At 36.2% G+C, this 13,178-nt stretch overlaps 1 protein-coding gene across 3 annotated transcripts in view; it reads right to left on the bottom strand.

Moving 5' to 3' along the window:
- Positions 1-8,195: 8,195 nt before the first annotated feature.
- LOC107732379 (leucine-rich repeat-containing protein 15-like) overlaps positions 8,196-13,178 on the bottom strand; it is a 10,636-nt gene continuing 5,653 nt past the window's right edge. For 2 of the 3 annotated variants that reach the window (XM_016543680.1, XM_016543679.1), the window contains 4 exons: positions 9,993-10,691; positions 8,814-9,230; positions 8,624-8,663; positions 8,196-8,488 (listed from right to left, as the gene is read on the bottom strand). In XM_016543680.1, coding sequence (XP_016399166.1) covers positions 9,040-9,230; positions 9,993-10,691 — 890 coding nt within the window. In that variant the 3' untranslated portion in view covers positions 8,196-8,488; positions 8,624-8,663; positions 8,814-9,039. Of the gene's footprint in view, positions 8,489-8,623; positions 8,664-8,735; positions 9,231-9,992; positions 10,692-13,178 lie in introns of those variants that run through there. The other variant, XM_016543681.1, reaches the window with a different exon arrangement.

The following is a 13,178-nucleotide window of genomic DNA, read 5'->3' as shown; positions in this document are numbered from 1 at the left end:
ATGAAAACTTTTTTATACATTTGATCTAAATGATCAATAAACTGTTTCTTTAAAAAAATATATAGATTTTTCAGACTATTATTTCACGTCAGGCTTTACAGTGCTAGAGAGGACGAACACTGCAACAACATTACGATAATATTAACAGACTACTGAAGTAGTCATTTTCATTTTCAAGGTCATTTTCAATCAATCATTTCAAACTGAGGTGCAAAATGGCAATATACTTTGATTAATCAGCATTTCATGCAATTAATGTGATCAATATTTGAATAGACTGACTGCCCTAGTTTGTACTTTTGTGGTAATAAAAGTAAAATCTTTAACAAACATGGGTTAATGAACCCGCTCAAACAACCCCGTATTGCGCATGCTGAGCCAGGCCATTTAACTGATAGTCCAGATTCTGTCAAAAGGGACTTACGATGGGATTAGGATACTGCACACAGTTTTTAGTTATCACCAGTATAGTCCCAATGTGACTTTACCTCCTCACTAATTAGCTTCCAGTGAGTTATGATAATAGGTAGCTAATTAACCAACGTAATGAAGCTCTTCCTAGACCTTGGTGAGTTTATAGCGCTTGCACAGATGCAACACTTCCCTTTTTAACTGCAGCGGTACATTTAAGCAGCCTGATAACCACTGGGATTTTACAGAGATCCACTTCAAAGAGTTGATGACCTTTCTCAGATGATCTGTACAGCGTTAGTGTCTCTGTGATGCTGTTTAGTACTGAAGTTGCACATGCAACAATGATCTGAGCAGTTCAGTCCAATGTATTTGTAAGTTTAATATACTTTTCTAAATGTGTAATGTTTACTTGAATTTCAACTGAAATTATTTTTAGTTCTAGCAAAACATGCAAAGCTACTGTATGTGGCATTCATTAGTTATGAGGTCAGAGGGTCTAATCTTAATTTATTCAAGAAGTCTATTTTTTGCTATAACACTACTATCTGCATATTGTGTAATGGGATCATTTGTTTTTATAATAAAAGAGGTCAAGTTAGTTCATCTTGCTGAGGGAATTAAGAGAATGTAAATGGGGTTATTTCAGATTCCTTAAAGTTAATTAAAATCTAACAGACTTCATCAGTTTGATTTTGGATAGGTTTAAAACTAAAATATTATATTATATTATTGTAATATAAGTAACTACAAAATAAAAAAACAATATATTAAAAATAGAATATATTTAATTTTATAATAAATGTTTCATTTTCAGAGATGCTTTTTATTTATTTATTTTTCTGTTCATAGTCCATCTGTATGTACTGTTAATTATGATAAATCAGCCGTGGCATATAGAGAGACAACAACAGTCATTAATATTCATTGCTGGTGTTCAATAACACAGATCCTGAGAAATGTTCTTAAGTAATGTTACTCTATAAGCACTCCGCTACCTTTGCCCGACTAACTACTGTAGTGGAGATCAGTACATTTGGGAAAGTGCACCATTACTCCGTAATGAGAGGAGCTGTCATAAAAAATTACATCTAAATTTTATTACAACCTACAATACGCTCTCTGCCTCTTGTCAGAGCATGCTTTGAACTCCCATGAATCGGAATAATGCACGCCCACTTTTATGATTCATATCATTTATCTTAGAGGAGCCGTCTTGGAAGACACAGGCAGCTATGGAACTAATTCAGGACTCGAAGGATGAGGGAATTTTCTGGGACTGAACTCTAGTAGAAAGGGTGAGTAAGAGAAGAGGTGTTGAAGGATTAATTAGGCTTTGGTGCACTCTGTGAGAATGAGGATCTGTGGCCCAGTTGGAGAGTAATGTTATGTGCCCATGCTGGTCAAGGATTACAGACTGCTCCTCTGGTGCAATCACATCCACCCCGTCCACAGTGACTTATTAATGCCCCAATAACACCAAAACACTTCCACTAAGTTCCTGTGCACTGCCTCCTCCAAACAATATGGGACTGTGACCTGCGTATTTTCACCAGCTCTGAGTTGTTTTCTCTCACAGTGAGGGGCTGTTTTTGATAAAGACTGCCAGTTCAACTATTTATGCACACAATTCAATCTTACTGACATACCTAGGGGATTTGAGTCTGCGTTTCCTTGTAAATAACATCTGAAGTCTACAATCTGGACACGCAGCAGGAGGCAGTGTGACTGAGAATTTGAAAGGTCTTTCTGACACTGTGAAAATGTGCAAATCAGATTCTCAAACTCTGTCATGCTTTCAGAAGTCGCACTGAGCTTCAACTCACAACTAAGTTAAAATGTGAAAGCAATATTACACAGGAAAGACTGATTTTGTGCTGAATATTGTTTGACTGTAGGCATGAGGCCTGAAATAAAACAGTTTAATAAAAAAAGACAAACTGTCATCAAATAATATGCAAAGTAGTTGAATTAAATATGAATATGACAAGAGATCTTGAAGGAATAGTTCTCCCAAAAATGAAAAGTTGCTGAAAATTCATTCTGGTCAAACAAATACCATCATCACTTGCTCACCAATGGATCCTCTGCAGTGAATGGGTGCCGTCAGAATGAGAATCCAAACAGTTGATAAAAACATCACAATAATCCACAAGTAATCCACACGATTCCAGTCCATTCATGTCTTTTGAAGCAAAAAGCAGTGTGTTTGTTAGAAATTAATCTTTAAACCAGTTTAACTTTAAACCATCATCTCCGGCCAAAATAAAAGTCCATAATCCTTAATAATGCTTACTCCAGCGAAACAGTCCATCCCCCTTACTTCAAAATCCACTGACGTTCTTGTTCAGAACTGTTTTGGACTGTTTTCACTTGTAAACGCTGCTTGATCTGTGCATATTTCACTCCTGATTCAGATGAGAAGACTTTTTCACTGGAAAAATACATTTTATGGATAGAAGACTCCAGTGGTTCGGAGTTAAAACATCGTAATGATATATTTTTCTTACAAACACTCAGCTTTTCACTTTACAAGATGTTAACTGATGGACTGGAGTCGTGTGGATTACTTGTGGATTGTTGTGATGTTTTTATCAGACGTTGGAACTCTTATTCTGACGGCACCCATTCACTGCAGAGGATCCATTGGTGAGCATGTGATGTAATGCTATACATTTCTCCAAATCTGTTCTGATGAACAAACAAATTCATCCACTTCTTAGATGGACTAAGGGTGAGTAAATTTTCAGCGAATTTTCATTTTTGGGCAACTACTATTGAAAAGTATGTTTGAAACAACAACAAAAAATCCTCAATTAATCGCATTATGCTGGAGAGAGTGCAAATCCCAAAGTGTCCAATGCAGCAGAATAACCAGCACAGCTGTCATAAAGTATGCTGACAAGTGTCATTGGGGAATAGACAGTTTGCAAAAAGTATCTCTGTACAGGAGCTATAGTGTTATGTTATAGTCAGCAAATTTCTCCCCCCAAAAAAATCATCATATTGTCAAAACCAACAATCAGCAAGGAAATAAAATATGAAAGCAAGACAAAAGTTATATGATAAAATACTGTCAGACTTGTGTTTTGAAGTAATGTTTTTTAAAGTAATATCATTTACATATAATTTATAGGAAAATAAACAGCAAAAGGCCATTCTAATCACTCTCTGTGTGACACATCACATAAAGGCCTTATTATACTTATTTAAATCGATTTGTTTCTTGTATATTATGTTATGCATTATTTATTACTAAAATAATACATAATAAATAAAACCATTCTTATGCAATACTTACATAATATCTTATTCTGAAATGTAAATTACACACCAAAAACCTAATTAGCCATTTGTTATATGCACCTTCGTGCTGTCACACAAGGAAACTTTGGCTTATGTGGTGTATGGGGTTTATTGATGTTGCCTCAGTCGATGGAGAGCGTTTCAAAATGGGTCTCTGTAATCCTCATATACAATTCAAAAAGAGCATATTTAAACCTGCACAACCCCCCCACAGCAGCTGCCTCCACAGTCAAGGGAGAGAGATAGAGAAGAGCTGGAGGTAGAAAGTAGATGATGGAGGAAAGACAGTATAACAATTAATATAAGGAGACATTTTCCAATCAGTTTATGCCCCTGTGTGAAATTAAATTTCTGTTTATGTGCACGCTTTCATTGCTTGTGACTGACAGCCCTGAAAGCACCTGTGAGGGGAACGAGTTTTGAAGGAGTGAGGGGGTGCACACAAATCTTCTTACGCTTGAAATGTAAACACACCTGCCACCTTGCATATAACGGCAGTGCAACATTAGCAACCATATCTCTGTTTCAGATACACTTCACCTCAGTTTTTAGAACAGAAGTCTGCTTTTTATATAATTGCATGCAGCACCCAGCAACAAATTATTTTCTTAATCAGTATTTTTGTCTTATTTTCAGTGAAAATATCTAAACAGCCTTAAAACAAAATCAATTTAGTTGCGTAAGATATTATGATTTGTTTCCAGAGATTTTTTTGACCCCTTTGACAAATTCAGTTGATTAATTGAACTGATTAAGAAAAGAAATTAGATTTAGAAAAACTTAACCTTAATTCAGTCAAGTTTTTATGATGCATAGAGTTATTTTGTTTTAATAAAATATTTGCTGGAAAACAAGACCAAAATACTGAAATAAAGAGTTTTTTCTGTAGACAGAGCAGTCTGTAAACAGCATTATTAGCACTCTGCTCTTACTGATGATGTTCAAGACCAGTGTGGTGTTTGCGAGGAGACTTTCTCTTTCCTAATTCTGATAATAAGGCCCTAACACAGGCAGTCGCATGAAACAGAGCAGGAAGACTCCTTAGAGAAAGCCTCATCTGGGTCTCATCTGAGCGGAGAAGATACAAGTCAGGCTTTCAGGCAGATATGAGAGTAGACTTTCACTGTCATAGTGAACTCACAAGACTAACCTGAGCAGAGAACAGTTGTCGAAAGTAAATACTAAATGTGTAAACACTAATATTTGAACAAAAATATTACAGTAATTAGCCAAAAAAGTTATATAGATGTTGACAGATTCTTTTAGGTGCAGAGCTGTTGTGTTCTTCTAACAATCTGTGCTGTTTTTTATGGCATCCAAAGGTACATCCAATTGCCACAGACAGTCCCAGCAGAGTACTATGAGTCTCAATGTTGCATCTCCAACAAACACAACAATCTCTGACAATCTCTCTGCTAAGACTTCCCAGATAGAATAAATCCACACTCATTTAAGCACACAGAAAATCATTAAAGTTTCATTTAACTATACTTTTACTGGTTCATCTGAAATGTCCCTTTATCTAACTGTAAATACCAATGAGTAACATATTAATAAACATAATTTAAAGTCATGTGGTACACAGAATCTTTAGGACAACCAGTCAATCTAAAACTAATATAGGCTAAACCAAGAGCCCAAAAAAATGTTCATACCACCTGACAACCACACAGTTGCAGCAAGACTTGGATAAAATTAACATAACACCTCTATCATATAACATTTGCCAAGCTTCGAAGTTGAAAACAGATAAGAAAATCTCAGCTGAAGTTCTGCTAAAGCCGTCAGGGCCTGTTAGAGAGCCAGTATTTTATGTAACGGCAGTCTAAGGCTTAAGTCAATGAGTCATGAGGCAAGTCAAGTGCCTTCATTTAATATAGCCGCTAATATAGTTGCTCTTAACCCTGAACTGCTCCTTCAAAGAGACGTCAGCCATCAGAATGTCAAACAGAGGAATATCTGGCAACACTGGTCTGTATGACAACATGAGCAACACCGCATTCATTTAGAGACATTACTATGAAACCCAACTATTGATTTTGATCAAATATGAAACTTTTGTCTTCAAATGTTACTTTTTTTTATTAAAAGGATTCGTTTTTAGCCTAAGTGCCTGAACAATTCATTCCACTATGTGAACATGCTTAAACTTCACATTTAAACTTAAGCTACAGAGTGACTTACAATACAGCACTCAAAAAGAAAAGTCCATTGCCGCTAGTCAGCTAGTCAGTGGGATTTTTTTTTTTTTTACACAAGTCACATCATTAGTATCTTTTTCTGCAAACAGTGGATCCAGAGGAACACTGCTGCTGTATTTTACTGTGCTGTAATCATCACAACCCATGAAAGACTTCTCTGCACCTACAAAACATCCCTTAATGTTTTTTCCTTCAACGAACAGTGTTCATCATGAATGCAGAGAATTGTTTCCCAAGGTGCTTATTTTAAACTTTATAGTCAAAAAACATGACTTTTGAGAATTGCATTAACACAAACACTATGCTTTAACATGTCTTATTTGATGAGTATTTATTCCTTATTGTAACATTGCTTAGTCTTTAAGTGATAGTTCACGCAAAATAAGAAAACTGTCATCATTTACTCACCCTCATGTCATTCCAAACCTGCATGACTTTTTCTATATGGAACAAAAACGAAGATATTTTGAAGAATGTTGGTAGTTGCCCATTGACTTCTCAAAATATATTCTTACAGAACAAAGTCAGTTAGCAACAACATGAGGGTGAGAAGATGACATTTTTTTTTTTTTTAAACAACTTTGAAATAATGTTAATCATTTTAATGTTGCTGTATTTCCAATACTAGTACACATTTCATTAGTGATCAAAACACAGAAGGTAAGCCTGAAAAAATATTCTTAATAGGAAGATTCTTTACTTTATTGCTATAGTTTGTCTGGAAGTAGATATTATATTTCTATATTTGTATATATTCTACATCAGTTTTATACTTTTCAATGTCAAGTATAGATTTTTACCATGATGAAACACAGATGGAAAGAATATGAAATCTTTTTTGGAAATGACAAATTAAGAGAATACGCCTTTACTAGTGGCTGTAGATGTAGAGAAGGTGACCTTGGACTCAATTAGACACTCTGTAGGCAGTTACAGCTCCTGCTGGACCTACCAGGAGGAAAACTCTCTGCATATGGTTTCATTAATCATTAAGTCATTATGTTTAACTGTTAGATAGAAATCACTCTTAAGTAACACTAACAACCCGAGTGGAGTTTGGCAAACAGCAGTTAATGGACTAAGATCCTGACGAAAAAGATTCTCTAGTCTGATGAAATAAATGTTAAACTCTTCAGCCTGAATGCCAAGCAGTGTGACTAAAATGGCTCAACTGCTGGCTAATACCATACTTACGGTGAAACATGATGATAGCAGCATCATGCTGTGGGGATGTTTCACTTAGAAAATAAACCTCAAGATTACAGATCACAGTCCATTTTGGCAACTCCGGCATTTTTGGCTAAATTTAAACAGAAAAAGCAGCAAGCAAGTGTAGCGTTTCATTCTTAAAAGGCTGTATCTTTGAAATAGCATGCTTCTAATTAAGAGCTGAAATTAGTTTCTTAATCATATTCAAATATTAAAAAGGTTAAAAGAACACTGCAGTCCATTCATTCTGGTTTAGTATAGCTTGAACAGACCCACGTTTTGAGCATATATACATTTTGGTAGTATATTAGGAAAGGATAGATCCATCTTTTATTTTAAGGGTTAAAAAAGGATATAACATCCATGGAATATGATGAATTTGGATGGTTTGTTAAGCTTATATTACTATTATCTCGATGCATAATCTCAGTGCATTGCCACAATGCAGAGTCAATTTACAAATGACATCAATAATACAAAACTGCACTAAAACAGCAAGCACAAACAATTTATCTCCTTCATCCATGGAATTCCAACTAATGTAGTGAAGGGGGGGGGGGGTTCTCTAGCTGATTAATGTAAGCTGCTGTAAAGCTGTTTATCTGGTGCCAGAATCATGCCAATTTGTCATTGTAAATCTACTAGTGAAAGTGAGGCAGTTGGAGGACGCTGAGTCGGTAACAGCTGGTTGAGGAGGTGATGCAGTGAGGGGTAAAGCATCCGCAGGAGCTCCCCTATAAGCTACGGTCGCCATGGCAACGCTGGGGAAATTAGGTGTTAAAGGAGTATCTTGTTATGCAAAAAAGCAAAATGCACCAGTAATTTGGTTTTGTTTTGGAAGTTAGACAGTAGATATCCACAATAATCCGAGTGTGAAAACTGCATGCTTGAGTGTTTTTATAGTGTGTCATGACATATAAGTCACTATGTTATACTATAAAAACACTGTAGCTTAGCTTGTGTGTGTGTGTGTGTGTGTGTGTAATGTGTGACAGTGTGTGATTTAAATATTCAATTTAATATTTAATGTTTTTTTAACTTTTAAATGTACTATGAATGCATGCTGTCCGACCAGTTAGATTGAATATCAGTTAACTGTAAAATACCAAAGCATAAGTTTTAGCTGCCTGCTTTAATAACACCTTCCCAGCATCTGAAAAGATCTCACTCCTGTATGTGGGACTGCAGCTTCAGCGCCCTGGGTGGAATTTAGAGACAGAATGATGATTTCAAAGGAAGCTTATTCAGCTGTAACAATCCGATGAGGAATTCTGTCTCAGGTGGTGGTGGAAGTTTGCAGTCGGTCTCCGAGCAGAGGGGATTTTCTAACCTCTATTTATTTCCTTTAAGCTTCACTGCATCTAACAAAAAATCATTTGAAGTTGCGAAATGTGTTTATTGTGTATATACTGTATACATCAAACAGATAATTTTAAGAATGGGTTTAATGACATTATAACTGCTGTATGATATAGGATTTTTTTTTATTTACTCACCTACTAACATTATATTTTGACAGCGTCTTCTATGTAGATGCTGAAGGACAATAAAAAACACTTTGGATAAATAATACACAGAATATATAACATGAGCTTCTGTAATATTAAGTTAAATGTGAAAACATATTATTATTATTAATACATAACAAAATAGGCATTTCATTTGTATAAGGAAAAACAAACGCACACTTCTTCCTTCGTTTTGTAGGATGTACTGCTCTCCAGTCGACTGGTGTGGGTGAAAATTATGACTATCTGCAGAACAGCAGCTCTATCATTAACCTGTCAAAGCCATTGTAGTTGGAGTTCTGTGAAGCATCGCCATTCAAATGCAGAAAATATCACGCTGTTATTACACTGTGCTCCCAACTTCTGGAGGTCGCTCGTGATATGATATCAGATGTGAGGATTTTCTAGGCCCTGCAGGGAAGTTCATCAGATTTCAGCTGGTGGATGGGTCTATCACGAAACTCTTCTGGGCTGGTGCACCGAAGTCTTTGCAGAGGAGAGTGATTAGCCCTCGTCTGGGCTACGTAATGTACCAGCGTGTTGATGCTGCAGTCACATTTCCATGGGTTGTCGTGCAGAAACACCTCCTTTAAACCTGAATCAATCAGAGATGTGATTAACACGTTACTCTTAACAGATAAGAATAAAGAATTATTTGTATTTGTTTTCGACCACAAAATATTGTTACATCCTCTTTTCTGCTAATTAGATTATCTAGATTTTTTCCATTTATTTTTAGGATTTTATATTTAGAGTTGCATTTTTAAGACAAAATTATATAAATGTTCAATTACACTGCACTCCATCTAGCTCAAAATTACTGAAAATGTTTACTATAGAAGGCCAAAAATCAAGCTAGATTTTTCCATTTATTTTTAGCTTTGATATATTTAGAGTTGCATTTTTAAGATAAAATGATACAAATTTTCAACTACAGCTCAAGCAAACTTGTTTGAGGGTCATGGGCCGAAAGTAAATGTTGCTTTATATCTAGTTATATTATTATTATTTTTAAATCAACGATATTCTTTACATTTCAATTTCAAAAATGTTAAAATAAAAATGGTAACTAAAAAAGAAGATATTCTTGTATGTGTTTTTCTTCTTTTTCCTATTTGTTTTTTGTGATACAACAGTGTGGGCCAAATCAAAGGTCATCACTGGCCAACTTTGGCCCATGGCCTCTAGTTTGAGCATCTCTGGTCTAGATGAACGCATAAGCTATGTTAATAGCCCCTAAGAAACGAGTCTGATCGGGGTCGGAGGAACCTAAAACTAGCCTAATAATTTTTGGTTGTCTTAGAACTGATAGCCAACTAGTCATTCAGGCAACCCACAAACTAGTCCTACTTCTTACCTTGCATGTTGGCTAGCATGTTTCCGTCAATGGCATGAAGCCGATTTCCACTTAAGCCCACGTGAGTAAGTTTAGGTGTGTGGCGGAACACGTCAGCTGGCAGACTCTCAACTTTATTCTTTCTCACATAGAGTTCCTGCAGGTTGGAAAGACCTTCTAGCGTGGCCGCGGTAACTGTGGAAAGAAAATTGTTGTCTAGCACCAGCATCTCAAGACCAATCAGGGACGCAAAGGTCCCAGCTTGGATATTCTTCAGCTTGTTGTTGTCCAAATTGAGAAAAAGCAGCTCGTCAAGTCCGACAAAGGCTTTGGGTGAGATGATTTGGATGTGGTTCAAGGCTAGATCCAGGACTTTAAGGGCAATCAGAGGCTTGAATGTATTTGGTGGGAGAGCAGTGAGAGCGTTCAGGGGCAGATCCAGCTCTGAGAGATTCCTCATGCCAATGAACATGTTAGGTTTCAGGCTAGCTATCTGATTCTGGCCCAGCATGAGAAAGCGTAGGTTTAGGAGATCTTTGAAGCCCTTCACTGGGAGTTTGGACATTCGGTTTCCTTGCAGATTCAGAAGCATCAGTCGTTGGGCACCAGAAAATGCTTGAGGGTGTATTGATTTGATTGAGTTTCGCTCTAAGTTTACGCTCTCGATTTTAGGGACGGAGCTCAGGATGTTGGCTGGGAGATCCTGCAATACATTTTCACCTTGAAAATTAAGAAACAAAAGGAAGTAAAAAAGGTGGGTTTAATAAGTTGTGCTGAAGTAAACATCATTATGCTCATACTAAGGGTAAACAGAGTACAACAGTCGAGTTCCAGGAGTAAAAATCCCATTAATTTTCTCCACAGGGGAATTGTTTTTTAATGAATAACTTATAGGAGAAACCTAAGGGAAAAATACAGCTGAAAAAGTAGACAGGCACGATTGCACTCTATATAAAGACAATACCTCAAATTCTGCAGCTGATTTACATAGATTTTAAATGATGAACCAGAGCTTTAGCTAGAGACCAGAATATCAAAGAGAGTTGAGGGTATGTTGAGGCACTTTTGAGGCAAGCAAAACACCCAAAATACCCTAGCAAGTCCTTAGCAACCACACAGAGCACTCTAGTAATGCTCTAATATCCATTTCAAATACCTTAGCAATGGCCATGGAACAATTCATAACACCCTAGTATTATTGTGATGGCTGTCATCTACATTTTCTTCAGAAGATGTAAAAATATACTTATTCAATTAAAAGAATACCATTCGTTTAACTTGTCCATTCTTCACTGTAATACCACACAAATTACTACACAAGTTTTAATCCAAGTGAGAGGCTTGGGTCTGAGCTCTACGTCAGGAATAATAACTAATGGACTAACAGTGTAACCATAGTAACCATTAAATTACCATAATTATTGTCATTATTACAACTGTAAAACATAGGAATACTGAATTTCCTTTAAGTGTACATTGCTTCAGTGTACTTTCAAAATTGTCATTGTTATATGTATGTGTATGTATCTATATATATATTAGGACTGTCAGTCGATTAAAATGTTTAATCTAATTAATTACATGATGTTTCGATTAATCTAATTAATCGCAATTAATCACAAAATTAATTTGACTGAAAATACCCACAAAAGATTATTTCAAGATATTTTTGTGTTAAATGAGAAAGTATCAAGCAGACATTACAAAATGTAGCTTTAGAAATATTTTATTTAATTCAACAAAAAAATGTATTACACATAAACATTTAGGCTACAACGGCCTAACATAAACTATGGAACATAAAAGAAGATAATTCGAGAAACATCTCAGTATTGTTTGTTCTGAGGCTTCGTCGAGGTAGTTGAGAATGCGAATGCTCTGTTCTCTCAAGGGAACAAGGGGTACCTCCGCAACTTATGTGAAGACACGGGGCAACAGGGACAGCCCGGAGGGCAGGACCTCGTACTGATATGCTCGTCCTTCGGACGCGAACCACAGCCATGGTCTGTGGTGCGGAAGGGTCGACACATGAAGTACGCGTCCTTCAGGTCGACCGCTGCAAATTAATGAATTAATTAAATGATACTCTAAATAAGAAACTAAATCTGCCAGGAGGTGGCGGTAAATGTAATTAATTTGATTCGTTCAAATGGCTGATTCATTCAGGAATGAAGTAAACGGCTCTCTTTATGAATGGACTACTGAATCATTGATTCACACACAATTCGTTCAAAACGCAAATTCATTCAGAAACTAAACACCGCTGTGTTGCTCGGAGACGCACGTAGATTGGTCCCTCTAAGCGAGATCCCAATTTCGTCGGTCATCCAACGTGACGTCGAGAGTGACCGACTGAAAGGGAACCAAAACAGCTTTGTTACCAACAGTCTTCAAAATACCAAAGTCCCTTTAAGGGTATTCTATAGTCTTTGAAAATACCTTCTTTTATGTTCCACAAAAGAAAGGTTTGAAACGACATGAGGAACATGAGAGTAAATGATAACAGAATTAAAAAAAATTGGGGGTTTAATGTTTTTATTTTTATTATTATTAATGAATTAATGAATTAATTAAATGATACTCTAAATAAGAAACTAAATCTGCCAGGAGGTGGCGGTAAATGTAATTAATTTGATTCGTTCAAATGGCTGATTCATTCAGGAATGAAGTAAACGGCTCTCTTTATGAATGGACTACTGAATCATTGATTCACACACAATTCGTTCTTCAAACGGCTGATTCATTCAGGAATGAAGTAAACGGCTCTCTTTATGAATGGACTACTGAATCATTGATTCACACACAATTCGTTCAAAACGCAAATTCATTCAGAAACTAAACACCGCTGTGTTGCTCGGAGACGCACAATAGTTCTGCTATGGCTTTAAAGGTAATACATTCTTTGCAAAATTGAGCAAAAACACATAATATTGTGTTTAAAATTTAACACAATATCAACTTTTTATTTACTGAACTGTTGTATAAAATCACATTTAAAAATCAGCACTCCTGTAATAGTAGGGATGCACCGATACCGATACTGGTACTCGTACTCGTACTCGTTAAAATGCCCCGATACCAAACGCCGATACCACACAGCATGTGATAAGCGCCATATTTAAACAAAGAAACACTGACAACAGACAGCAGAAAGGAGTTATGGATGTCTACTACGAAGTATATGTATGCAATGAATATAATGTTAAA

Source organism: Sinocyclocheilus rhinocerous, unplaced genomic scaffold, assembly GCF_001515625.1.
Source record: "Sinocyclocheilus rhinocerous isolate Xijiao unplaced genomic scaffold, SAMN03320098_v1.1 scaffold68, whole genome shotgun sequence".
Lineage (NCBI taxonomy): Eukaryota > Metazoa > Chordata > Actinopteri > Cypriniformes > Cyprinidae > Sinocyclocheilus > Sinocyclocheilus rhinocerous.
Note: the sequence above shows the minus strand (reverse complement) of the source record. Positions and strands in the feature narration are given on the sequence as shown.